This window comes from Echinops telfairi, unplaced genomic scaffold, assembly GCF_000313985.2.
Source record: "Echinops telfairi isolate 266 unplaced genomic scaffold, ASM31398v2 ScPeMD7_7457;HRSCAF=8495, whole genome shotgun sequence".
Classification (NCBI taxonomy): Eukaryota; Metazoa; Chordata; class Mammalia; order Afrosoricida; family Tenrecidae; genus Echinops; species Echinops telfairi.
Window position 1 is genome coordinate 32526252 of NW_022111357.1, and position 26366 is coordinate 32552617.

The 26366-nt window shown below is 42.6% G+C and overlaps 1 protein-coding gene across 1 annotated transcript in view; it reads right to left on the bottom strand.

The window, feature by feature from the left end:
* VPS13D (vacuolar protein sorting 13 homolog D) overlaps nt 1-26366 on the bottom strand; it is a 280525-nt gene that overhangs the window by 169890 nt on the left and 84269 nt on the right. Inside the window, exons 31-39 of the mRNA XM_045298953.1 lie at nt 26096-26229; nt 21410-21565; nt 20060-20270; nt 19466-19540; nt 17171-17377; nt 15351-15440; nt 8501-8641; nt 6422-6544; nt 3939-4013 (exon numbers count right to left, since the gene is read on the bottom strand). Coding sequence (XP_045154888.1) covers nt 3939-4013; nt 6422-6544; nt 8501-8641; nt 15351-15440; nt 17171-17377; nt 19466-19540; nt 20060-20270; nt 21410-21565; nt 26096-26229 — 1212 coding nt within the window. The remainder of the gene's footprint in view (nt 1-3938; nt 4014-6421; nt 6545-8500; nt 8642-15350; nt 15441-17170; nt 17378-19465; nt 19541-20059; nt 20271-21409; nt 21566-26095; nt 26230-26366) is intronic.

The window sequence follows — 26366 nt, forward strand, 5'->3', positions numbered from 1 at the left end:
CATAGGCCTTCCTGCCATCCTGATGTCACATTCTTCCTCACATAATCCAGCTTCTCTGATTATTGGCACCACATCCAGATTAGTTATGGCAAGAGGCTACAACCCTGGATGCACACCTTTCCTGATTACAAACCATGCAGTATTCCCTTGTTCTGTCCGCAAAACTGCCTCTTGAACTATGCAAAGGTTCTGCATGAGCACAACAAAGTGTTCTGAAATTACCGTTCTTCTTAAGGCTATCCAGTTTGTTAGCATTCACAAGTCTAATGCCTTCGTCCATAAAACACAAACAAACATCTTTCTGGTATCCTCTGCTTTCAGCCAAGATCCATCTGACATCAGCAATGAGGTCCCTTGATCCACGTCCTTTTCCGAATCCAGCCTGAACCTCTAAGAACTCCCTGTCAATGTAATGCGATAGCCACTAATGACGACCAATGCAACAGCATTTCTCTTGATTGTGTCATTCCCAGCATGGTCAATACCGGCCCTTTTCAGCTCACTAATGCACAGGATATAATCTTCATGCGTGCCATTTCATTTTTGACAACTTCCAATTTTCCTAACCTCCTACTTTGTACATTCCAAGTTCTGATTATTAACCGTTTGCAGCTGTTTCTTCTCCTTTTGAGAGGTGCCTTATCAGTAAGTGGTGGTCCTGAAGCCTTTATTCCCACAGGCTTTCCTCCATTCCTGTCACTTTAGGCAACTCTACTTTGAGAAGCTCGTACTGACTGCCCTCCACCTGAGGGGCTCATCTCTGGCACTAACTCTGACAATGTTCTGTTTCTATTCATTAGGCCTTCGGTATCTGACAATGTTTGATGCTGTGCATGAGATTCTCAGCAGCCAATCCCCCCACAGTAGACAGCTGATTCCTTCTTCGTAATCAGTTCTTAGTCTGGGAACTCCACTGAAGCCTGTTCACTCTGGGTGACCCTGCTGGCACTGGAAGCACCAGTGAGTGACCCAGCTTCCAGCAGCACACGAGCCACCACAGCACTGAGTGCTGCTATGAGACTGTAAGGCATCAAGTTCCAGAGCATTGGCAAGTCAATAAACACGAAGAAATCAAGAGGCCAAAGGCTGCCTCGGGGACCTCTGTAGGCAGCAGTGCCCATAGGTGGTCTGGCTTGGGACCGGGGACCTCTGTAGGCAGCAGTGCCCATAGGTGGTCTGGCTTGGGACCGACAACGGCTGTTCCATGAGAAGAGGGTTCTGTTTCTCTTGGCCGGGGCCACATCTCCTCCCCTGCCAGGAAGGGTAAGAGCACTGAACGTTCGAGGAAGCAGAGTCCAGTGCTGAGAAGCCTCCAGTGATACACTCCCCCAACACGTGCACACCAACAAAAAAGGGCATGACTCGATTGTAATTTGGGTCCAATTTTAAGTCCAAAAGAAACCTAGGGGTGCAGCGGTTAGTGTATGACCACTTACTGGAAATTGGGTGGTTGGAACCTCTGGGTGCTCCATGGAAGAAAGAGGTGGCAATCTGCTTCTGTAAAGACGATAGCCATGGCAACCTCACGGGACAGCTCCACTCCGTGCTACCACGTTTCTATGAGCCACAATCAATTTGATGGCACTGGGTCGACTATGGCACGCTAGAGCAGATTTAGATTCATCTCGAAGAGCCAAATTCAGCTGCCAAGGGCAGGGAGGAGCAACTGTGGCAGCACACCTCATGATGCCCCCCAGCAGGGGCCTGGGGTCACAGTGCAAAAGTCAGCACCACCTGGGAAGGTGCAATCTATTTCTTTCTGTTCCTTTCTGGTTCTTCATGGTTATTGGGAGTTCATTTCTGGCACCGCAAAACCGGCAGTTTCCGGTAGTGCCAGCTCTATGTGTGCCAAAGACCACAGCAGTCTCTAGACAGACCCCCCTCTTCTGCCATCAGTTGAGTAGAGACACCCAAATACTTCTGTTAGATAACCTGTGTAGGACACCCATCCTTCTCACCCCAGGGGGTTCCCATAACCCCCAAGATTTGCTTTTAAAAAGGAGAAGGGGAAAAGTGCTCATCAAATACAAAATTAAGGAGTATCTGTGAGACTGTGGACAGGGGGGGCGGGGGGAATAAAAAATGAGAGAGCTAGCTAAAGAGTACACAGCACTGCCTGCAGCCCTCCGAAAACCACCTCCCAATCCAGGAGCACAGGCAAGCACTGCCTTTATTACTCCTGGAGATAAAGGCCCCAAGGAAAAGCAGCCCTGTGCGCTTTCACAGCCCACTGTGAGCCAGACCGTTAGGTCCCATGGCAAATCAGCTTTTGAAAGAGCAGGTAGCAAGTGGCTTTAATCAGCATGAAAGACAGCATCACGTGTTGGGAACCCACATAAAGAAAGTCACAGATCCACTGCTCTGCAATGAACTGGTGGGGGCATGCCCACTGCTCAGGTTTCCAAGCCCTTGTGATCGGATCCAGCAGTACTGGCTTCATGAACTCACTTCTCGGAGGATAAAACTGCAGGGATTGCACACAAACTCAGATCCAGCATCAGAGGGCAAATCTGACAACTCTGCATCAGGGTCCTAAGTGGGAGCCGGTCTTTGGCTTGGCCTCAGAGGCCAAAACCCCCAAGTCTTTCAAGAATAGCATTCCCAGGAGGCCTCAGAAAATCTGCCTGTAGAGATCAACCCTTGTTTCTTCATGGGTTGAGAGAACCGAAAGCTCCTCAGGTCCAAAGTCAGCTTCAAATGCCTCCAGGTGAGGGCATTTCCAATCCTTAAAGCTGTTTGACAGAGTCATCAGCCCATTACAAAAAGGGTAGGTATCCTGTTGCAGAAGCAGTTCACTCTAATGAAAGATCCTGGTTTGGAGACCACAAGAAATTGATTAGCGTCTTAGGTCTGCCACTAGCTGGTCATGAGAATAAAGGCAAATCACTTAAGTCTCGCTGTCTTCATTGGCGAAACAGGAATAAGGCTTTGCTTAGCCCGGAAGATTAGGTAACTGACATAGAAAAGCTTGCAAGTACCAACTCATAAATAAATGAAAATTCAGTCCTGGACTTTCTCTATGAGCCCTCCCTCATACATCTATTCTTCCAAGGGAAGCAACAAGCAAACATACTGCCCCAATGTAGCAATATCCCGATTCTGAACTCTGCTAGATAGGTAGATGAAACTCAGGTGGCCTTTTAAAAAAAAAAAAAAGCACACCCTGACCAAGCATCTGATGTCAGCCATGTACAAACAAATCATTCACGTTAACTCATGTCTTCAAACCCATCAAGAAATGTTACCTTAACGTTCATAGTGTTTACTGCCACATTCACTTACCAAATTCTCAAGAAACCTTCAAGGGTCACAGAGAGAAACAAAGAACATTTTCTTTTCTTCTATCTCCTAAGCATCTAAACTCAATTCTAGAGAGAGGAAGGTTGGTGTGTAAGCAATTATTAACTGGAAGTGTTTCCTTGGCTCTACTCTTGATTATTATAGATCCTCGTCGAGAAAAATCCTTGTATTACCAGAAGAATCAGTGTACAAGGGTGCTTCAAAAGTTTATGGGAAAATAAGCCGAAGCTAGTGAAATGTTCCCATCAACTTTTTGTTTTCCCATCAACTTTTTGAAGGCTTCTTGTCATCTGCCATCAAAGGCATGCAACACTGCTTGGTGGAGGGTGATTTTTCCTCCCCTGGGCACTTGTATTTCAACATAGGAAATCCCAATGAAGTGACATAGATATTTTGGCATCGGACACTGTGTTGCTTATTCCATTTCCATTGAAGGTTAAGGGAGATGGAAGAGTGATGCTATCAGCATAAGAACATCACTTACTTGTGATGTTAGGTGACTGGAAATGCTCTTATTACTAATGCAAAGTACTCACAACTGGGTGTGCCCCATTCAGCTCTCAGTCACAGAAAACCGATGTACAAGGCAATTCTTAGAACAGGAAAAGAAAGCAAGCCCTGGCTTGGCTGTACTGTACCTCTAGCATAGATCTGGTGCTCTAGGTTAGTCAGACTGGCTGTACTTCTAGTTCTAAGGTAGACAAGGGGTAGGCCTGGTAGACAGGAGAGACAAAGTTAGAGGGTCAGAGTAAGTACAGTGAATAAGAAGACTCACCTCCAAAACATTGCACAAATAGAGTACATTGTCAAAATAGCAAGCATCATGCAATTATTGGCTCACTCCCTTCAGAGATGACTAAGCGCTAAGAATATACTTGACAAAGTGGAGAAGACATTCTTTATTCTGGCCTTTATGGTGGCAGCTGTGTCAAAGTCACATGCTTTTTCTACTCCCCTCCCCACCCCCGCCCTCGAACTGGGAGGAGAAAATGTATTCACAGCATTCTCTAGAAAGGAATGGACAAGGCTTTTGAGGATTTTTATGTGAAAGCATGTGTCTTCTTAAGTGGCACAGAAAAATCACAAAATTCAATCAGCACAGATTGAGCAGGGTCTGCTCCATTCAAAATTAGAAAAGCCCAGTATGTAGAATGTTAATCCCCCAAGGTTCTCAAGATTTCATAGCAAAAAGCCAGTGTGCTTCCAAACTGAAATAATCTCTAATAAGGAGTTGTCACACCATACGGCTTAAATTTTAATTAAGAATGGAATTAAGAAATTAAATTTTAATTAAGCTTCAGAATAGTTGCATTTGAGATTTTTGTTACGTTTTCTTGGGATCTAAAACCAACAACTTCAATAAGATGACATGCCATCCGGGTTACCTGTGGGAACTGAATCTCAGCCCCGATTTAACAAGGCCGGCAATTATGTCAAAAATGAGGTCAATAGTTTCTTTCCCTGCTAAAGAAACAGTAAGAAATCAGTATCTCCCTTAGACAGACTCTCATATTAAGAGCCTCTCTTTTAAGGATTCATATTTGAAGCTGGCTTGAATAAAGAGCACAACTTCTATAGGGCATGATAACATGATCTTAAGAAAGACCTTAAAAGTTGATGATCGGTTCACTAAAGACTCAAAAACGAATAACCAATCATCACGTGAAAAGGTCTATTAAAAGAACACAATCCCATTTGCTATACTACCACTTAGGAATTTCCAGAAAGAAAAGAGGCTCGGCTATTTCGGTATTTTCAGTTATATCTAATTAAAAAATTTTTCCAGCTATATCTCCATTTTTTTAAACCTACATGACAATAAAAATGTTTAAGAAAAAAATAAGCTTTCACTTATCGCTGGCATTTAACATAGATAAAAGGGAGCTTTTTAACCAAAGCGCGAGAGAGAAACAGGATAAAGAAAAAGAAAAAAGAACAAAAGAGTGAGTGAGAAACAAAAGGAAAGCTTTCCTCAGAATCCTGAAGATTAGGCTTTCAAAGTGTTTACACTGCCTCTGGATTTAAGCTCCCTTAGTATGAACAATGTTCTATAGAAAACGCTTTCACAGACATGGTGCATATTAGAGAGATTATTTAGAGCCTTCTAAGTAGACTCCGTTATATCTTCTTGACACACAAATTGGGAGGCAAGGCTAGAAGAGCAGACCAGATGGAGCTGATGGTGTCTGAAAGCCTTGGCTCCTAGAGCAACGACCTTGAGGCTCAGGAGCAGCAGCCTGGGAACAGAGAGAGCAAGCACAGCTGGCATTGCTTTGTCCTTCTAGAAGCACAAGAGACAGAAAGTTCATTTGCACACCCCTTGGAGAGGTGAACCAGTTCAAATATTTCATACGCTAAGAGACCCCATCTTCCCATGACACGGTTACAGAGATGAAATATTCAAGTATTCATGAGCTATGTGAAGTTCAGCCAAGACTCCCAAAAGACTTCACACTGAAAGAGCGGGGGCTGTGTTGGATTGGGATGACAATGGCATGTGGAACAACTAGGGGTCATGCAGTGGTCCATCACCAGCTCCCCAGCTCCAAAGAAAAGAGCTCAGTGGTGAGGCATGAAACAAGGAAAGAAAACATCATTAACAGAACAAACAGCTCCTCTTTCTTCAAGGAGCTGGGCATCCACATTCTTTTATACTTTGTGAACAATACAGGGTCCCCTTTAAAAAATATTCTTCCCCAATGAGACCTTGCCATCTCTCCCTTATACAAGAACATATACAAACCCTACATCTCTAGGTTTAGAGGACTTAAAAATTCTAAACAGTCAAAAAAATCTAATCAATCAGAAAATTTCCAGTTTTGCAAAGTGAAATACACCCACCAATGGCTTCTCCGCTGCATTGTCAGGCACCGGTTCAGAGGGAACATGACAAGAATGGAGGAATTGTTTGCTGCACGTCCTTTCTTCTCCACAAAAGTGGAGTTAGAAGCCGTATTAAAAGCTCAGCAGCTCCTATCAGAAAAGTATGTCTTGCAAAGACTGGAACAGAACTAGAGAAGAAAGACCGCTTTTCTAGAGAGAAGGATGGCTCTACTTCGATTTCACAGTGACACCCTGCTCAGCAGTGATTTCATTAGACATTTGTGGAGAAAATTCTTACTTTGTCCAAAGCACGGTGGATCCACTGAAGAGCCCATCCAGTCTTCTGATTTGGCTGAATCCATTTCCCTGTCCTGTTTGCAGTAATCTGCCATCCACGATTCTTTGGTACTTATATACTGGTCTAGAAAAAAAGTCCCAAAGGAAGTGTAAAAGACTGAGGGTTCAGATCAAATCATTTCAATTCAATTCAATACAAGTTTTTATTGAGCGCCTTCCTTACTACATGCTAAGCATTATGCTACATTCTAGGAAAACTTCTGCCCTAGAGATTCTTGTTAACAAAAAAGACCATCACCACAAACATATGTCACGGAGTGAAAGGTGCAATGACAGATATTAACCAAATTTGATAGAAGCACAGAGGGAGGGAGATTTATTTGGCTTTGATGGAAGTATGTATGTTTGGGTGAAGGTAGGGGGTGAAGGGGAAAAAGTTCAGACAAATCTTCAAAGAGGGGGGATGCTGTTGAATGAGCCCTTAAGAATGAGCATAGTTGAGAGTTTACCAATGGGATCAGGGCAGATGACAGTCCAGGCGGAGGGAAAGACAGTAAGATGTGACAGTACATTCTGGTGTGGACTTAGCACAATAGGCTGGAGGACAGGCACAACAAAGAAGTCTAGAAGAGAGAATGGACTGATTTGTAGAGAGCTATGGCAAGCCTGCAAAGGGGGAGAGTTTGGAGATAGAGAGGCCAGTGAAAAGACTATTAAAAAACAAATTCAGAGGTTGAGATCCAGCTGACAATTTTTATTTTAAAGGAAAATTATAACAGGGATAGCAGGTTAGTAATGCAACACATTGAGATACAGAATTTTTCATCTAATTAAGATATTATACTTTGGGGGCATGAATTATTGGTTTGAGGCCTTCTGGCTCAATACTTAGCTAACAAAATGCCATTTCCATGATTACAAGCCACAGCACTGTTCCGGGATTCAGCTGATTACAAGGAATGAAGAGGTGAAGGGAAAGGAAGAAGAAGGGGGGAATAAAACAAACAACTGTTTGCACCACTGAAAAGGATATTTTCTGCAAGATACTTTAAAAATAGACATGCTCATCAGAAATACCAAGATGAGTCTTTCGTTTGGAGAAATTTCTTATTTATTTCAGCTTTTCAAAGTACAGCTATAACTCTGCATAACCCTATACATTAACAGATGTGTGAAACCATGCAGGCGTCACCAGTAATACAATGTAGAAACATGGTGAGGGGAATTTACTATTACACAAGTGCTATTAATATCAAGCCAAATGAATTTATTCAATCTGACCACTCTATGCAATGGTTTTTAATTTTTTTGTATTAATAAAAGCATAGTCTCACTTGACTATTCATTCTCTCTTCCTAACTCTGATGGGGGCAAGGCAATGGGCACTGGAAAATTTGTGTCAACACCACACACACTGGAGAAAATTCAGATTTGCAGGAGTGCATGTCGCCACTCAGAGACAACCGCAGTGCCACCCAAGTGAGATCTGTGCAGACCAACAATTCAGACGTTTATTCGAGTTCCCACAGCACAGGCAGGCATTACTCTTCTTTCAGAAGGCCAGAGTGGCTCTGACTCATTAGATAGACTCCAGGGATGGTCATTTCAGTGTGGCCAAAGCAGCTTTCAGAATTGGAGCATTAGCTTGGCAGATAGAGCCTGTAGCCAAGACCTCTTCTTAGGTCAATGTGATACCTTACGAGAAACCACACAGACCACACATACCCTGTGACGAAGACAAGGTCCAAATCATACCTAGTAAGAATTTTTCTGTGACTAGTTTCAGAGGAGTAACTCAAAACTCACCATCAAAACATGGAATAAGCCCCCAGGGGCCAAGGATTAAGAGAAGGAAGTTCAACACTGACTCCTATGTATCCCAAGAAGCTGAAGCTTTGCACAAACACTGGTAACATTAACTTGGACGGCCCACTCTGGGGCACTGGGCTGCGAAGAATCATCAGAGAACAACCCAAGTTGAAGAAGCAATGTCTGCTACAGGTTCAACTATCAACTAAACCCAGAGTAATAGTCTTTCAGACAGGAATGTATGTACATAAGACCACCAGTTTCTACTCACCAATTAGTACAGAAGTGATATTGATATCCAGACGAGGTTTGGCCTTGGCCTCCAGTTTCAGCCGAGGAGGATGGAGACGACTTGCTGCCTGTTGTTGCCAAGACACAGAGCATGGCCACGGCTCAATAAATGGCTCCCAGCCTAAAAGAACACAGGAAATAACACATCTGTTCAGCAGATAGCGAGAGTTTATAGAGAAACACTGTTCACAAATGCTAAGCAAAGGCAACCACAGTTACATAGCTTTCCACTTCCAACCCAATCGCACAATGAACATACCATCTTTAGCTACAGGTGGCTGGGCTGCAAAGAAGATATGAGTGGCAGAGGTGACATGAAGCATGAGAGGTGACGAGACACCCATGGCAACCCAGAGGTGGTAGGAAGAAAGTCAGAGAGCATCTACTCTTGACCCACTTAAAGGGGGAGGGAGGGTTGTGGATTCAGGTTGAAAAAGTAATACAGTGGCATAAATATTAAATTTTATTCTCCTGATATCAATATTACACAAGTTGAATAAACTAGATATCTTTGATGTATCAACTTTATTTATATCTTAGCACATTTTTGTAAAAGCTATATAAATATTTATATAGATATACACAATGTAAACATTAATAATACCATAAACACGCATATGCCCAGCTTGACAAATAGAAAATTACAAGTTCCTTTGAAGTCCCTGAGCACCATTCTCCAACTCATTCCTCTCCTTTCCACTGCCAACCCTCTCCCATCCAACTTCAGGCAACTATTATCTGGAATTTTGAGTTAATCGTTCCCTGTCTCTTCTTTATAGTTTTAACACATGTGTGTAATTCTTAAGAACATATTGAAACCTGACTGGAAATTCAGTCAAGAAGGAGGGAGGGAGGCATATATGTCTCGGGGAAGGTTATTATATCTCTGTTGTTGAGTAAACTGGGAAAAGTAACTTCCCATCAGGGAAAAAACCCTTTAACAAAATTTATATAGAACCCAAGAGGAAAATATACTTGGTATTATGCTTCTAATTGGACTCTTTTTTTTTTTTTTTTAAGTCATTTTATTAGGGGCACATACAACTCTTATCACAATCCATACATACATCAGTTGTGTAAAGCACATTTGTACATTCATTACCCCCATCATTCTCAAAAGATTTGCTCTCCACCTAAGACCCTGGCATCAGCTCCTCATTTTCCCCCTACGCTCCCCGCTCCCTCATGAACTCTTGATAATTTATAAATTATTATTTTGTCATATCTTACACTGTCCAACGTCTCCCTTCACCCACTTTTCTGTTGTCCATCCCCCAGGGAAGAGGTTATATGTAGATCCTTGTAATCGGTTCCCCCTCTCCACCCCACCCTCCCTCCACTCTCCCGGCATCGCCACCCTCACCACTGGTCCTGATGGGATCATCTGTCCTGGATTCCCTGTGTTTCCAGTTCCTATCTATACCAGTGTACATCCCCTGGTCTAGCCAGATTTGTAAGGTAGAATTGGGATCATGATAGTGGGGGGAGGGGGGGACATTTAGGAACAAGAGGAAAGTTGTATGTTTCATCGTTGTTACACTGCACCCTGACTGGCTCATCTCCTCCCCCGCAACTCTTCCATAAGGGGATGTCCAATCTAATTGGACTCTTTTGACCTAGTTTCTATCCAGCCCTTGGTGACCCAAGCTGTGTGCTATAGACAACTGGAAGTCTAGGTTGTCTTTTTGAGGTCCACAATATTCTTCATAGGCCACACCAGAAAGATTTGATGTGGAAACCCCACTAAGTAAACTGGGCTTTGCCTCAAACTCGCCAGTAGCCGATTTAAGGAACAACACTCCCTTAGACTTAAGGCTGAAACATGACAGTGTGAGATGAAGCAGATGGCAGCTGTCCCATCGTTATGGAATTGGCCGTCATTGGACTTTAGTTCGGGTCTCTTGCCTTGAAGGTGACCAATGAATGGTGGCCTGGGACTAGCACATATTTCCTACGTTAATGCACTCCTGGCTTTCTTATGACATGTATTAATCTCGTAGGCATGGCGTTGCCTTGTGAATAGTGTTAATGGAAGTCTTGCCCTATCACCGGCCCCCATCGTTTGTGTAAATAGTGTCCAGTCCCTAAAGAGTTCGTCTGAACAAGTACACAATTGATGTATTTCGGTCTGAAGCCAGCCTATACTTGTATAATTCTCATTTTCCTTTCTCAACAGTGTTTTAAATTCTATGCAATTGGAAAAATTCACTATCAACACAAGGGGGGCAGCAAATGGACAGGAGGGACAGGAGATGGATTGGCACAGTGGTTGTAACAAGGGGCTCATGCACAGGAAGTGACAATGGGGCAGGATGGAGCAGTGTTTTGTTCTGTTGAGCACAGGTCACCTATGGGTTGGAACTGACTCAATGGCACCTAACAACAATTGGCACAATTACCTGATGCCCCAAGGAGATGACTTCTAATGTTCTGTATTATAAAACGGTGAAGTGACCCAGTGACATATAGAAACTATTCAAAGATGCATGACTAGATTGGGGGCTTGAACTTCATTCTACCCCCAATCTGGAAACAATTCGTTCTTAGGGCATAGCCCCGATTGATGCTTGCCCTCCTGAAGAGATCATTGAAGATATGGGTGCTACAGTAAAGAGCAGTGAATCAATCAGATGGTGCCCGGCTATCAGAAAGAATAGTGTCTGGGGTCGTAAAGGCTTATCTTCAAATACTAAGTAGGCATCTAAGCAAGGCGCCAACTAAGTCCACGTGGAAGAACCACACCAGTCTGTGGAACCCAGGAGTTGTAAATAATAAAGGCCAAATCCAAGGGAGAGAATAATATCAGAGCTTAAATTGTGAACACACAGTTTACAGAAGGCCATGGATGACAGTGGAAGCTCAAACTCCATTTGCAGGGTCCCCGCATGGATGAAGGCTCTGGGGAATCCCTTCTCACCATAATAGGGATGTGAATAGCCTTGCTCTCAGGCAGAGAGCACTGTAAAGTCAACTGTGGCAGATGTAGTTAGGGTAAAATGTAATACCTTAACATTTGATCTTCCTTTTGACTCATTTTTAAGTTGTTTCAGTTTTTAATATTTTCTTTTTCACTGAGATGTTTCCATGTTTCATCTAGTCATGGTTGTTAGTTTTGGTTTTGGTTTGGTTTTGTCAGCTTGCTTGCTTCCTAATTGGGTTTTATATGATTTTCTGTAAATGACATCCAGGAAAGGCAGATCTACAGAGCCAATAACTGGATTGATAATTGCCTAGGGGCATGGCAGGGGAGAATGGGGAGAAATGGGGAGCTACGAACAATGAGTACAAGAAGAAAATGTTCTGTCCACACAGGAGGAAACTCAGAGGGAGGGAGGGAGAGAGAGAGAGAGAGAGAACAGCATCCTGGTCTACCAAGCTTCGAGGACAACATTCCCACTCGGAGCAGCCAATGCACAGAGAGAACGGTACGGTCAGCCTCACCACAAGATACGATATTCCCTTACTGACCCACAGCGCCACGGCGGGCCCAGCACCTGAGGCATAGTGTGGGAATTGTGCCTGGTCTGACCCCTACATAATACAAAGGGAGCGCAACAGAGCAGCAAGGAGAGCATAGCAATAAAGTCCCTGAGCAATTCTGAAAATGGACTTCTGGAGACAGGTCTTAGCACTGCATCAGACCCGAATCAAAAAACATTCAAAAGGGTCAGCAGACACACCTGGAACTATTCAGATCCCCTCTCTCCCTTTTTTTCATGTCTATCGATACATAAGATAGGCAGGATAAACAATCCTGAGAAGAAAACAGCGGGACCGACAGTTCCGGGGGACAGGGAAATGGAGGAGGTGGGGGAAAGAGAGTGGGAAGCCAACAAACCCAGGGACAAGGGAACATAAGATCTAAAATCAATGGCGAGGAGGGCATAGAATGCCTGCCAGGGTTCGATCAAGTGCAATGTAGCCAAGAGGAAGTACAGAGAGCCAAATGAAGGCTGAAGATGACAGTGGGGCAGGAAGAAAGTAAAAGGAAATAGAGGAAAGAACTAGGAGACTAAAGACTTTTATACAGGTATAAACATAGGCATGTACATATGTAACGATGGTATAAAGGTCTAAGTACATATATTTACAGGTTAAATATTAAGGTAACAGACAAGTCCTCCCTCAACACAAGACTTTGCAACACTTCATTCTAATAACCTGGCACTCTGTGATGTTCGCCTTCCCAACACGGTCACTGAAGACAAAATGGGTACATAAGCTAATGTGGTGAGGAAAGCTGATGCCCGGCTGCTACAAGATATAGCATCTGGGGTCTTAAAGGCTTGAAGTTAAACAAGTGGCCATTCAGCAGGGAAGCGACAAGGCTCACATGGAAGAAGCATACCAACCGGGTGTGATCGCAAGGTATCCACAATCAGGTATCAGGCATCAGAAGACCCAAAACAAACAACCATTTCGATGCGAACAAGAAGGGTTGGAATGGAGACCCAAAGCCATCTTTAGACAATTGGACATCCCCTCACAGAAGGGTCACAAGAAAGGGACGAGTCAGCCAGGGTGCAATATAAACACACAACATTCCTCTAATTCTTTAATGCTTCCTAACTCCCCTCTCCCCCTACTATCATAACCCCAGTTCTATCTTATACCTCTGGCTAGACCAGAGCATGTACACTGGTACAGATAAGAGCTCTCGACACAGAATCCAGGACAGATAAACCCCTCAGGACTAATAATGAGAGTAGGGGAGGGGAGGGGAAGTGGGGACAAAGGAGAAAGGGGGAACCAATCACCTTGATTAATGTACAATCCCACCCAGCCCCCTGGGGGGACAAACAACAGACATATGGTGAAGGGAGACAGGGGACGGTGCAAAATAGGAAAATTAAAATAATGTATAAATTATCAAGGGTTCATGAGGGTGGGAGGGGGGAGGGGGGAAAGATGAGCTGATACCAAGGGCTCAAGCAGAAAGAAAATGTTTTAGAAATGGTGATGGCAACATATGTACAAATATGCTTGCTACAATTGATGTATGTATTGTTATAAGAGCTGTAAGAGACCCCAATAAAATGATTTATTTAAAAGAAAATGTTCTGAAATTGATTGTGGTGATGACTACACAAATCTTAGTATGACTGAACAATTAAATTGTTTGATATGTGAGGCACATGCCAATAAAACTATTACCCCCAAAAAAAGAGCATTTTGAGTGCTTTGTTCTGTTTGGGGTCTTCACATAAATGGGATTCCAGATACTCTTTCGTAGCTTTTCTATATTTTTCTCAAGAGATCTTTGAGGTCAGTCACATATAGACAGATACATGCAGCTGTGGTACATTTATTTTCACTACCAAAAAGCAACCTGTTAATAAATATACCACAATTTATGGATCCAGTCTATGGTGGACAGACATGCAGTTGACTCCAGTTTGATTGCTCTTAGCAAGAAGACTACAGAGAGCGTCTTCAATGTGCTTTCTAGTACACACAGGGAAAGGTGCCTCTAGGGCACATACTTCAGAGAAGTGCTGTGCTGTAGTCCCACTTATTCTTGATGATTTCTTGGATGTAAAATGGTATCTTTATTGTAGTTTTAAAGACTTGAATATTCAGGATTAGTTCCTTTTCACAAATGTCTAAATCTCCTCTCAATCAGCCATAGAACAGCGGATTCGCCCACCCAAACCCAACCCAGTGTGCAACATCCAAACAAGTGCATTAGTCTCCTCACATAGTTTACCACTGAGCAGCCTGAATGCGCTCCCACCACTCTCAAAACAAGCAAGTTTTGGTTTGAGAAAATAAATGATTCTCAGAAAAATAGTTACCATATGCCCTCTCAACTAACAAGATTTGGGTCATTATTCTGAAGTTAAACATTTTGAACAATTAGGAAATAAAGGTGCTACCTTTAAGTGCATCCAGAACAGAAAGGGGAAATGTTAAGTAACATAGAATTAAACCTGACATGAACTCTAGCGGCATCGGCAGCTGTGCAACAAACCAGGCTTAATTTCTCATTGGAATCAAAGAGAGTAATCCCTCAGGTTTAAGCCTTTGACTGCACAGCTCAGCTCAACTTATTCCATCCGCACCTACTAAACCTAACAATTGTGATGGTGGCACAGGCCTGGGCAGAGTCCTGTTGTACCCAGGGTCAGGATGAGTCAGAACCTACCCGCTGGCACTTAGCAGCAGCAGCAACACATCCACTCTGAGTTCTGATGGGAATTTCTTTAAATTCTCTGAAGGCAAGGACTTTCACAGCTCAAACTGCTTGGCCCTGTTAGACAATGATTCCTCACTGTCAACCTGTATAATCCTTCAGTTCAGACTTCCCAATGGAAGGAAAGAGTCCTGAAAAACCTCAGCAGAATATACAGGGCTTATGTCTCAAAAAAGAACTTGCTCTGTCTACTATGTTTGCCCTAGGGAGACAGGTAGGGAAACGGTTTACGTTATCACTGACTCTGTCCACTGCTAATGAGATAAAGCCAAAGCGGAGCACGGGGAGACCTGAAGCTTACAATACTAGCTGGACATCCATCACCCTGGAGTTTTTGTCAAAGAGGTCCAATCAAAGGTCCCTTTGCAATCAAGAAATTTTATGTTCTCGAATGAGCCTAAATCTAGGATCAAAAAGAAGTACCTGAAAAAGTTCTTTTTAAATGATTTGGCTACAGCATAGCTGATAAGGTTTTAGAAAAATGTAGTCTCTTTCCTGTTGTGACTCTACCGTCACTAGCTTTGAATCCTTCTCTAGCCCACCTCTTTTCCCTCCTGTAAAGTTTATGTCACTATGAGTGAGATCACCATTTACATTTATTTTTTAAATCCCATAGTAATATATGTCTTATACTGACCTGACAGGGCACGGTTATAATAATCTCCAGAGAGGGTGAAGTGGGCATAGCCTTCAGGGCTAGTTCTCACATGTTGCAGAAAATTCAGACCTGTAATACAAGCGAATCTTTAGTGAAATAGCAGAGCAGGGGCCATCCAAAATTACCTTTTGCAGACAAATCGCATTAAGAGATTAAAAAGAGATAGTAGTCATTTATGGTCTCCTAGGAAATATTCATGGCCTCATAGTAAAGCACACAAAAATTTCAATATTCTGTTCACAATGATTTTTTTAAAATCATTTTATTGGGAGCTCGTACAATTCTTATCACAACCCAAAAATATATCCATTGTGTCAAGCACAATTTATACATTTGTTGCCCTCATCATTCTCAAACATTTGCTTTCTACTTGAGCTCTTGGTATCAATTCCTCATTTTTCCCCTCCCTTCACAATGATTTTTAAATGTTCAATATTGAATTAAAATGGTATTCATCTTGAGCACTGAATTGATGGACAGGCTCTTAAGCATTCTGCCTAAGACAATTATCACATTTGCCTCTCCTGAGTTACAGCTCTGGCAAGCAAGTTTGCCACAGCCTGTGTGGGAACAGGAATAAAGTGATTTTATCAACAAGTTTTACCTAGCTAGAAAGAAAGGAACTCTTGGGGGTTAAGTAGCCTAAGCACTGAGCTGCTAACTGTAAGGTCAGTGGTTCAAACACACCACCAGGCACTCTGCAGGAGAGAGATGAGGCTGTCTGCTCCTGTAAGGATTGACAGTTTCAGAAAACTTAAGGAGTAGTTCTACTCTGTCCTTTCAGATCCTAAGAGTCAGAATCAATTCAACATCAGTGGTGGGTACCTGAAAATATGGCCAGATAAAACAAAAGCATTCATGGCCTGGTAAGTACTAGCTCAAGATTTTAAGAAAATCTGAAAAATAAAAAATAATCTAAATCTCTGCAGAAAGGATACTTGTGAAAGTAGTCAAAATTCCAGACAGTACTTTGAATCCAGCGGCCCTTGTGGAACCAAGAAGTGCAGGCTAAAAGAAAGGTCCAACAATGGGCAATAGTTGGGTTAAAGGCCCAAACCAAATTTTACTTGAAGGGAGAGAAAACTGTCAAAGTCGAAATACAAGATGGCTTCAAAACGTCCATGGGAAACGGAATGAAAAGACATGGAATTTTTTTCCAGGGACTTTTGAAGCGCCCTTGTCATAGAAAATGAAAGGTCAACCTAGCAGTAACATTTTTGTTTACTCTCCTCGGAAACCTCATTCTGACCCTGCCTGCTTTGGTGAGCTGGACGACAGTCTTTATTTCTGGCCTGCTCCCCACACTGCTGAAGTAGAGCCCTCATCTGACCGGTGTCTCACTTCTCACCTGGCCCTATGGAGGAGACTGGGTGGCGAGCTGGCTAACCAACCAGATTCTGTATTTATCTACTTTCAAGAGATGAATGTGACAGAAACATTACTGCAGGCTTATCTTTTAAACGCCTCTAATAACAGGCCTCACTGTGATCTTTAGATCCCCCAAAAGACCATCAAAATAAGAAATCAAGAATTATTTGGCCATAGTTGTTAATGTAACAGAAATTTCATCAATGACAATTTCAATGATTCCCATGCTATAGGCTGAAGGCCACATATGGCAAATAAATATGCATGTCTTTAAAATACACATAATGAAAAACACATGTGAAACCATTATCTGAATTTCACCCACACTACTAAGTACAGGAGAGCATGAGTAACATAAAAGACAAGCCCTGAATAATTCGGCAAGCACGGCAAAGATTCCAGATGAATCTGAAAATCAGGCAAATACTCACGGGAGAAGGTGAGCTCAGCGAGAGGGACATCACAGTCCATGCAGTCATCAATAAAACAGATGCACACACTCTCCGCTTTAATCTCCACTCCCGAGACCAACTGTGCTGGCACCATCCCCTGGCTCTCTCGGCTGCTAGAGGCCCGGGAAAGAGACTTCAGAGGCTCGGCGTTCTTAAACAACCAACTTGCTGCCTTTTTCAATTGGCCTTCAAAGAAATTAAAGGGTGATCAGTTCAGCCAGCTCCTCCAGCAAATCACATAGGAAATCCAGAAACAAGGCCTGGAGGACCTACTAGACAGCCCAAGAGAGCCTCGATCGCAGATGTACTCATGGACTAAGAGGAAAAGAAAAAGGGAAGGCGAAAACTAGCATCAGAGGAATGCGGCTTTTAGGGAAATAGAACAAAGCCCTCTTTGTTGCACACCTCCTGCTCAAGGTTACCACACCTTTCAGGACCTGGCTCCAAACACCCCCAGAAAAAACATCCCTCCTCTACTCTGACATCTGCTGAAAGACAGGCAGAACTTGGAAGGAGGGGATCCGAATTCTAAGAGCTTAAGTACTTAGAAGAGCTCTTATGCCACTTGGTACTTAGGAACAAGCAGTGTTTGGATATGTGGGTTTGCAGTTTTGTCAATGCTGTCCAGTTTCTAACTGTGTGTATAATTTGTGTTCTTGACCGAATCACAAATTCTTTGAGAACAGAGAGCAATAAGGGAATTATGTGCAGGTGATATGGTGCAGAATTGTTAAATCACAGCCTCTTGGATAAAATGAGATTGCTAAACCAAAAAGAAGAAAAAAAAAAACAACGTAACCCCACACTTTAAAATGAACCAGCGGCTAGTGCATGGAAAACTGGTAAGGACTTTAGGAGATGGGCTTTGGAGCAAGATCCGAATTATGTCATCATTAGCTATTGGGTTTGGGGCAATTTACTTCATCTCTCTGTCCTACAGCTCCACTTACAGGGCTGATATGGGAGGAAGTTGAGGAGGACATGAAAAGTTTTCAGAACATAGTCTTGCATGTAACACATGCTCTATAAATAGTACTTGTTATCATTTGTATTACTAAGGAAGTCTTAGTTCCTAAAGGAAAAAAAATAAAATTTCAAAATCAATGAGTGTAAAGTCTAACTCACTGAAAATGTCAGTGACATTGATGAGCTTCTAGCTAGCCAATCAAAGAGAAATCAAAGAGGAGCCCTCAGTGTGGATTCCAGAAACATGGCTGTTATTAGCTGTCATCCAGTCAGCTCTGACTCACAGGAAAACCTTATAACAGAACAAAATGCTGCCTGCTCCTACACCATCCTCACAATTGTTGCTATACTTGAGTTCATTGTTGTAGCCACTGGGCCATCTCATTGAGACGCTCCTTTTTGGTGACCCTTCATTTCACCAAGAACTGGTTCATCCTGGCGGCATGCCAAAGAAAGTGGGAGCCCAAGGCTTGCCATCCTTGCTTCTACAGAAGCACTGTAGCTGTGCTTCCTACAAGATAGCTTTGTTACCAATTCTCTGCCACTATCAAAATGTGAATGCATCCATTCTTTTTCAGTCTGTTTTCCATTGTTCAGCTTTCACATGCATGTGAGGCCACTGAAACCACCCTGGCTTGGGTCAAGCACACTTTAGTCCTCAACGTGACAGAACAAAGAGGTCTCCGGGGTCAACCAAGGCACACAAATTTCAGCAGAACTTCTGGGCGAAGATAGGCATTATCTAAAAACTATCTTGAAAACCTTGAAAAACAACAGAATGGTATCAGAAATAGTGTTGGGCGATAAGCCCCTCAAGTAGGAAGATAACAAGAAGAACGAGTTGCCTCCTCAGAGTAGAGTTGGCCTGATGACACGGACAGACTCATTAGCTGAAGTGGCACAACTCAAAATGAGAAGGAACAGTGGCAAACAGCCACTACTAAACAGAACATGGAATGCAGAAAGCACGGATCGGGGAAAATATAAGTTGTCAAAAATGAAACAGGACACGTGAAGATCAATAGCCTAGGCACGATCAGTGAGCAGAAATGGGCTAATATGGGCCATGTTGAGCTCAACATCAGCAACAAACAGCTAATAACACATGGCACGGTATACCGGAGCCCAGGCAGGGCCAACTTCAGGGCCCACATTCTCACCCACTACGAATACTGCAGCCCAAGACTACTCAGCCCACAGAGGACACAAACAGATCTGCTAAATACATGTTAGTTCTTTAAGTGGGGATAGGGAAGGGATGGGAAGGAAGCATATCACCAGGAAGCATATCATCATCATTTAAATTACCTTGACACAGCAAAAGAGCTTTGCGACAATCATCCATACTGAATCCCAGCTCCTGCAGTCGAGCTAGTTGTAACTCTAAGGGAGAAAAGAGTACATACAGTTTTTTGTAAATAATTTTATGTAAATTATTCCTCAGAGTAGTTTGGGGCTAAAAACAAATTCAGAAATTGATGACGAAAACACTTCATTTCTCTGGGCAAAACTGGACTCCTAATTGGAGACTTCCACTAACTGTACCTGGATTTTAAGAGTCTTTTCCCTGACACTGCCTCTAGTTTTAAAAAGCTTAAAATGGAAACTTAGTATTATCCACATCTCTTTGGAAGAAAACTCTAAAAGTTTAAAAGGAAACCTTAGCACTATCATATACGTTAGGAAGAAACTGTAAGAGGAAAAATAGCATGACAGACCAGTCAATTTGCAATGTTTTGTTTCTAAATGAAAAAATAAAACAAAGTCATATTTGTGACTGACAATTATACCTAATGGCATACACATAGACTTCAAACAATATGATTGCATAAGAGGAAACCTTAAAAGTGAAAAGAGAAGGCTACGGGGAATACTGAATGGGTTTTATAGCTAAACACCTACCCAGGACAGGATCTAAGGTACGTCTCGTCCCTTCTCGGGTTTCCTCACTGACACGAGATGAGCCAGTAAGGGGACTGCTAACGGAGTCGGCCTCCAGGACCACCGAATCTGGCACCACGGTATTCGCTTGTTCTGGGATGGATTTTGCAATGGCAAGAAATAGCTGGACATCATTATAGGAAAGTCTGATATCCAGGGCTTGTAACTGAATCTAACAAAATACAAACAGTGGTTATTTTTTTCAAAGCAGTATTTGCCTTAGCCTTCACACCTCTTACGATATAATTCTTATTTCAAAGTCTAATTCTGTGTTCAACACACTACATGTCTCATCTGGAAGACTACAAAGCTCTTGAAATTAAACATTCATAAATAGGAGGTAAAATACCTTAGCGCTGAGTCCAAGTCGTCACAAAACTGCACCAAATACAAAACTCTAGACCAGGAGGATTACTAGGACAATTCAGGCTTTAGATGGTGGTTCTCAAACCAGTATTAAAGAACAGGCTCAGCAAATGGCTCTGGGGTCAAACGGTCCCCTTATTAATGACATTAGTCAACCATTTTCCTTTGAGTTTTGGATTGGTTTAAATCTCTGAAACCATCTGACCAACCAACTTGTTCTCTTCTTTATTCGAATATCAACAGAGTACGAGTCTGAGTTTCACACTACGAGTCCCTGAAATCCAGTCTTCCTCAGAGACTAGTAATAGTGCACTGGGGAAAAGGAAGTGCGAGCACTGGGTACCGTCCACTTTGGAAACGGTTGCTCTGGGAGAGCTGTGTGAAGACTTAGATCTAGCACTTTGTTCCCTTTTTCTCGTGAGGGACCCTGCAGACCAAGATCAGGTTGGCTTTGCTCTTTCTCCTTATGATCCTAGTCCTATGTACTAAAGAAACAAAACACCAACTTCTGAAGCTTCTTTGTCTGCATCTACCTTCTTTGCTTCACCTTGCATCTCCTGACTGCCCTACCCACACCTCTGTTCATCAGACTTTATTTTGGTTTACATTTGCTGAATCATTTCCATCCCTGGCTCTGCTTCTTCACGAGGTAGAATGCTCTCCCTCTCGCTCACTACCTACTTACAACCTACCCTTCCTAAGTTCTATCATCATCAAGAGTGCTCTTTATAAAATTCTGCTTTCTGTACATTTTTACAAAACTTGAGGATTTCATCAGACAATTAAAATGCCTTTTATCCTCTCCGAGACTCCAAGATCTTGTAGGACAAAGACCACGCCATACTTCATTGGCATTTGCTGAAGAGTTGAACTCCAAGGACAGAAACAATGCCGGATATGAAAGTGTAGGTTATATCAGCATGTCATGTAGTTCTCCAGTGTTACCTCTAAGATAGGTGGGAAATCTTCACTGTTGAATGCATCCATCAATCCCGAACTATTCTGATAAGAGGAATTCCCCACCAGTTCCAGTTGAATTTGCACTGGGTCAACAATTGAAAGAGCTGTATCATGCTCACTCCCTAGCCGGCATGAAAACACCTAGCAGATAAAATGAAATATGGCAAGCATTAATGTCTGAAATAGGGAGGGTCAGAAGAGAAAAAGAGACAATCCAGAAACAACCAGCCCTGTATTATTCCAAGAACCAAGACAACTGCTAAAACAAATCATGCAAAGTTGAAGCTGGTACTCTTACCCACTGCCGAGGGAATGGACAGCGGCTCGCCTATAGGAAATGTCCTTTCACAATACGTATTAAGAGGCTTACTTATCTTAGAACCTTAGAACCCTACTTCTAAGGGACCGTCTATGTAAATGATGCAAAAAATGGAAGGATTCAGTGAATCTTTAATAGTTTCTGTTCAATATTAAAAGTAACCAAAGTTCTATCACAACTCCTCAGTGGACTATTTTGTGGCTATTAAAAAATGAACATTCTTGGCTATACTTGTTCCAAGACACCTTGCTTCTTTCTTCTGACAGGCTCATGGTATAATTCAATATCCTTCACCAACAACCATAATTCAAATGTGTTCATTCTTCTGGAGCTTTCTTTATTCAGTGCCTAGCTTTTGTATACATATGAAGATATTGAAAAGATTCAGGGTTGAATCAAGCACACTGCAGTCCTCAGGGTGAACTCTTTGCTTTTTAACACTTTTTTTTTTAGTGGGGGTTGAGGGGAGGAAGCATTTAGGAACTAGAGGAAAGTTGTATGTTTCATTGTTGCTACCCTGCACCGACTGGCTCATCTCCTCCCCAGCTTTTTAACACTTTCACAGAGATTTTTATGCAGCAGATTTCCACAATGTAATACATCATTTGATTTCTTGATTGTTGCTTCCATGGGTGTTAATTGTGGATCCAAGTAAAATTATATCCTTGATGATTTTAATTTCTGTTTTTTGTGATGCTGCTTACTACTGATCCAGTCATAAAAATTTCTGTTTCTTTACATTGAGATCTAATCCAACATAGTCTTTGATCTTCATCAATAAGTGCTTCAAGTTCTCGTTCAGAAAGCAGGATTATGTCATCTGCACGCCGTAGGTTGTTGGCCTTCCTCTAATCCTGATGCCATGATCTTTACAAATCCAGCTTCTCAGATTAGTTGCTGAGCATACAGATTAAAGGAGTATGGTGAAAGGCTATAATATTGGCCCATACCTTTCCGGACTTCAAACATGGGCAATACACCATTGTTCTGTTCAAACAACCGTCTCTTGGTCTTTGTATAGGTTCCACATGAACATGAGTCAGTGTTCTGGAATTTCCATTCTCTGCAATATTATCCATAATTTGTCATGATCCACAGAGTCAAATGAATGTCATGATTCACACAATCAAATGCCTTTACATAGTCAGTAACACACAAGTAACCACCTTTCGAGTATTCTCTGCTTTCAGCCAAGATCCAGTTAACAACGATAGTCCTTATTCCATGTTCTCTTCTGGATCTGGACTGAGTTTCTGGTAGCTCCTAGTGAATATACTATCGTAGTCATTTTTAAATTATCTTCAGCAAAACCTGACTTGCATATACTATTAAATTATATTGTTCAATAACTCCATTATGTTGGATTACTTTTCTTTGGAATAGATACAAATGCATATCTCTTCTACTCATTTGGCCAGGTAGCTCTCTCAGTAATTTCTTGCATAAACAAGTGAGCACTCGCGGTGTTGTGTTCATTTGTTGAAACCCCTCAACTATATTCTGTTAATTCTTGGAGCCTGGGTTTTGCCAGTGCCTTCAGTAAGACGTCTTCCTTCAATAACATAATCTTTTTTTTTAATCATTTATGCTACCTCCTGAAATGGCTGGACCATGGGTGACCCTGCATGTGTATGAAACGCTGGTGGCAAAGCTTCCAGCATCATAGCAACATGCCAGTCACCACAGTATGAAAAACAGTGGTGGCTTGGTTTCTTTGTATATAATTGAAATTTTCTTGTTTATTTTGCATGTAATTGAAACTTTCTATAATAAAGAGTTTAAAAAGAAATCCATTTATGGGGAGAGAAGAAGGAAAGAAGGAAGGGCTTCCATTCTTGAGCCAAATTGCTTACAAGCTCCAAAAGAAGAAAGAACATTCACTTTGGTCTCCCTTGACACCCCCTCACCCACTTTTAGGCATTATCTACCACCACTGAGAATACAAGCTACACCAGCATCCTCTGCTAGACTCAACATGAGCTCCTGTACCACCTTAAAATTAAGTAAATGTGGTGAAGAAAACTGATGGTGCCCGGCTATCAAAAAATATAGCGTCTGGGGTCTTAAAAGCTTGAAGGTAAACAAGCGGCCATCTAGCTCAGAAGCAACAAAGCCCACGTGGAACAACATATCAGCCTGTGTGACCACGAGGTGTCGAACGGATCACTGAAGCCAAATGGGTGCATAAGGAAATGTGGCGAAGAAAGCTGATGGTGCCCAGCTATCAAAAAGTATAGCGTCTGGGGTCTTAAAGGCTTGAAGGTAATCAAGCGGCCATCAAGCTCAGAAGCAACAAAGCCCACATGGAAGAAGCACACCAGCCTATGCAACCACGAGGTGTCAAAGGGATCAGGTATAAGGCATCATCAGAACAAAAAATCTTACCATAGTGAATGATGGGGGGAGTGCGGAGTGGAGACCCAAAGCCCATTAGTAGGCCACTGAAGATCCCCTTGCAGAGGGGTCTCGGGGAGGAGACGAGCCAGTCAGGGTGCGATGTAACAACGATGAAAAATGCAACTTTCCTCTAGTTCCTAAATATTTCCTCCCCGCTCCCACTACCATGACTCGAATTCGACCTTGCAAGTCTGGCTAGACCAGAGGATGTACACAGGTATAGATAGGAACTGAAAATACAGAGAATCCAGGGCAGATGAGCCCTACAGGACCAGTGGTGTGAGTGGCAAAACAGGGAGGGTAGAGGGAGAGTGGGTATGAAAGAGGGAACCGATTACAAGGAACTGTATGTGACCTCCTCCCTGGGGGATGGACAACAGAAAAGTGGGTGAAGGGAGACGTCGAACAGGGCAAGATATGACAAAATAACAATTTATAAACTATCAAGGGCTCATGAGGGAGTGGGGAGCGGGGAGGGAGGGGAAAAATGAGGACCTAATGTCGGGGGTTTAAGTGGAGAGAAAATGTTTTGAGAATGATGAGGACAATGAATGTACAAATGCGCTTTATACAACTGATGTATGTATGGATTGTGATAAGAGTTGTATGAGCCCCTAATAAAATGATAAAAAAAAAAAAGAACTGAAAAAAAAAATTCTTCCCAGCAATGTACGGAGAAGGTCTTAAAATTATGATCCAACTGTGTTGCCTAAAAAGCAAGACTAAAAGGCGTTTCCAGGAATCTGAAATATTTTGCCAGAGTTTTCCTAAGACTTTGGGACAGAAAAGCTTCATTTTTCTTCTTCCTTCGGGGGGGTTGTGCTACACAGGACCCAATTGTACCTGACAGTTCATTAATCAATCACCAAGATGCTCCATTCAAAGCTGGTATTGTTGTGGCTTAGAGAGCAGATGAACTGCAACTCACACTATACCATCAGGCAAATCCTCCCTCTTGAGTGGAGGTTTCTTTACACGAGGAAAATTAAGTGATAAAAAAAGTGAAATCTCTACATGTCTGTTTCAGTCATCTATATCTGATAATACACACACAAGGGGACTTCAAAAAGTCAGCAAAATTGAATGGAATTTTTCCATGAACGTTTCACAGCCCCCTCATATACATGCAGCTGACGGTGAAAACAAGTTTCAGTCAGCCTGTGAGCAACACCACTAGAAAGAAAAGTACATGAGAAGTTCAACTGTAAAAGGACAGAATATGAGGAGTCACCATGACCTACCCAGCCCTGACCAATGCTAACAAGAAACATGCTAGCTGAGATCAGGAACTGAGAAGATTCCAAAGAAACAATCCTCATTCGCATGTCCCCTTCTGTCTGCAACACAAACCTTAAAAGAAGGCAGCGGATGCTTGCTTAGCACTGTCTAATGTCATTTACAGGCTACAGAGGCAGATTATCTCTCTATGAGAGTCCAGCAGAGCCTAAGCATCAGGCAGAGATTCACTTCTCTCCACTGTACATCTCTCTAGAGCTGACATTTAGGGTGGAAAGGATAATTCATAAAATCCTTAATACCTTTTATACATTCATTTCCAATACCGCAAGGCCTCGCTCTTCTTAGGGACAAACACTCAATATGGGGAAGAGTGTTTCCTCACCTTCACAAATTGGTCAAAGACTAGCCTGTGGAACTGGACTAACAACATGGTGCTTCCCACAGTCCCGGGGCCAAGAAGAGCCTCCCAGAAGCCCATGAGAAATGGCGAGTAAAAGAAGTGTAAACCCTCTGCCGTTCAAAGCGTCAGGACTAAATTTATACTTTAGGATACCCTGGCAGATTGGAAGGGAAACCAGAGATGAGCAGGGCAAAGGGTCTTCTAATCCCATTAATTAAGCTCCAGCCCCCCACCTCACCCGCATAAAGGTCTCTTGCAGATGTTTTTTCTCTTTAGTCAAACACATAGTATTCTGATCAACACTAAGATTCTTTACCTCAATGCCAAACAAACTTCCAGAAAAGGGTCGATCAACAAACCGAGGCTTATAGGTCAGCACGGTGGTGCCTTTCAGAATAATGGCGTTGGTATCTAAGCAGGACACGTCTTCAACCACCACAAACTCTGTGCCTGGAAGGGACAGCAAAATCATTCAAGCTGAAGCTGGGAAGCTGGAAAACTCCAAGCTGCCACGGACTGAACAGCACGCTTGAGCCAGAGGAGCACATTAGCCAGGAAGCGCTGTGCTCCGAGGTGTCTGCTGACAT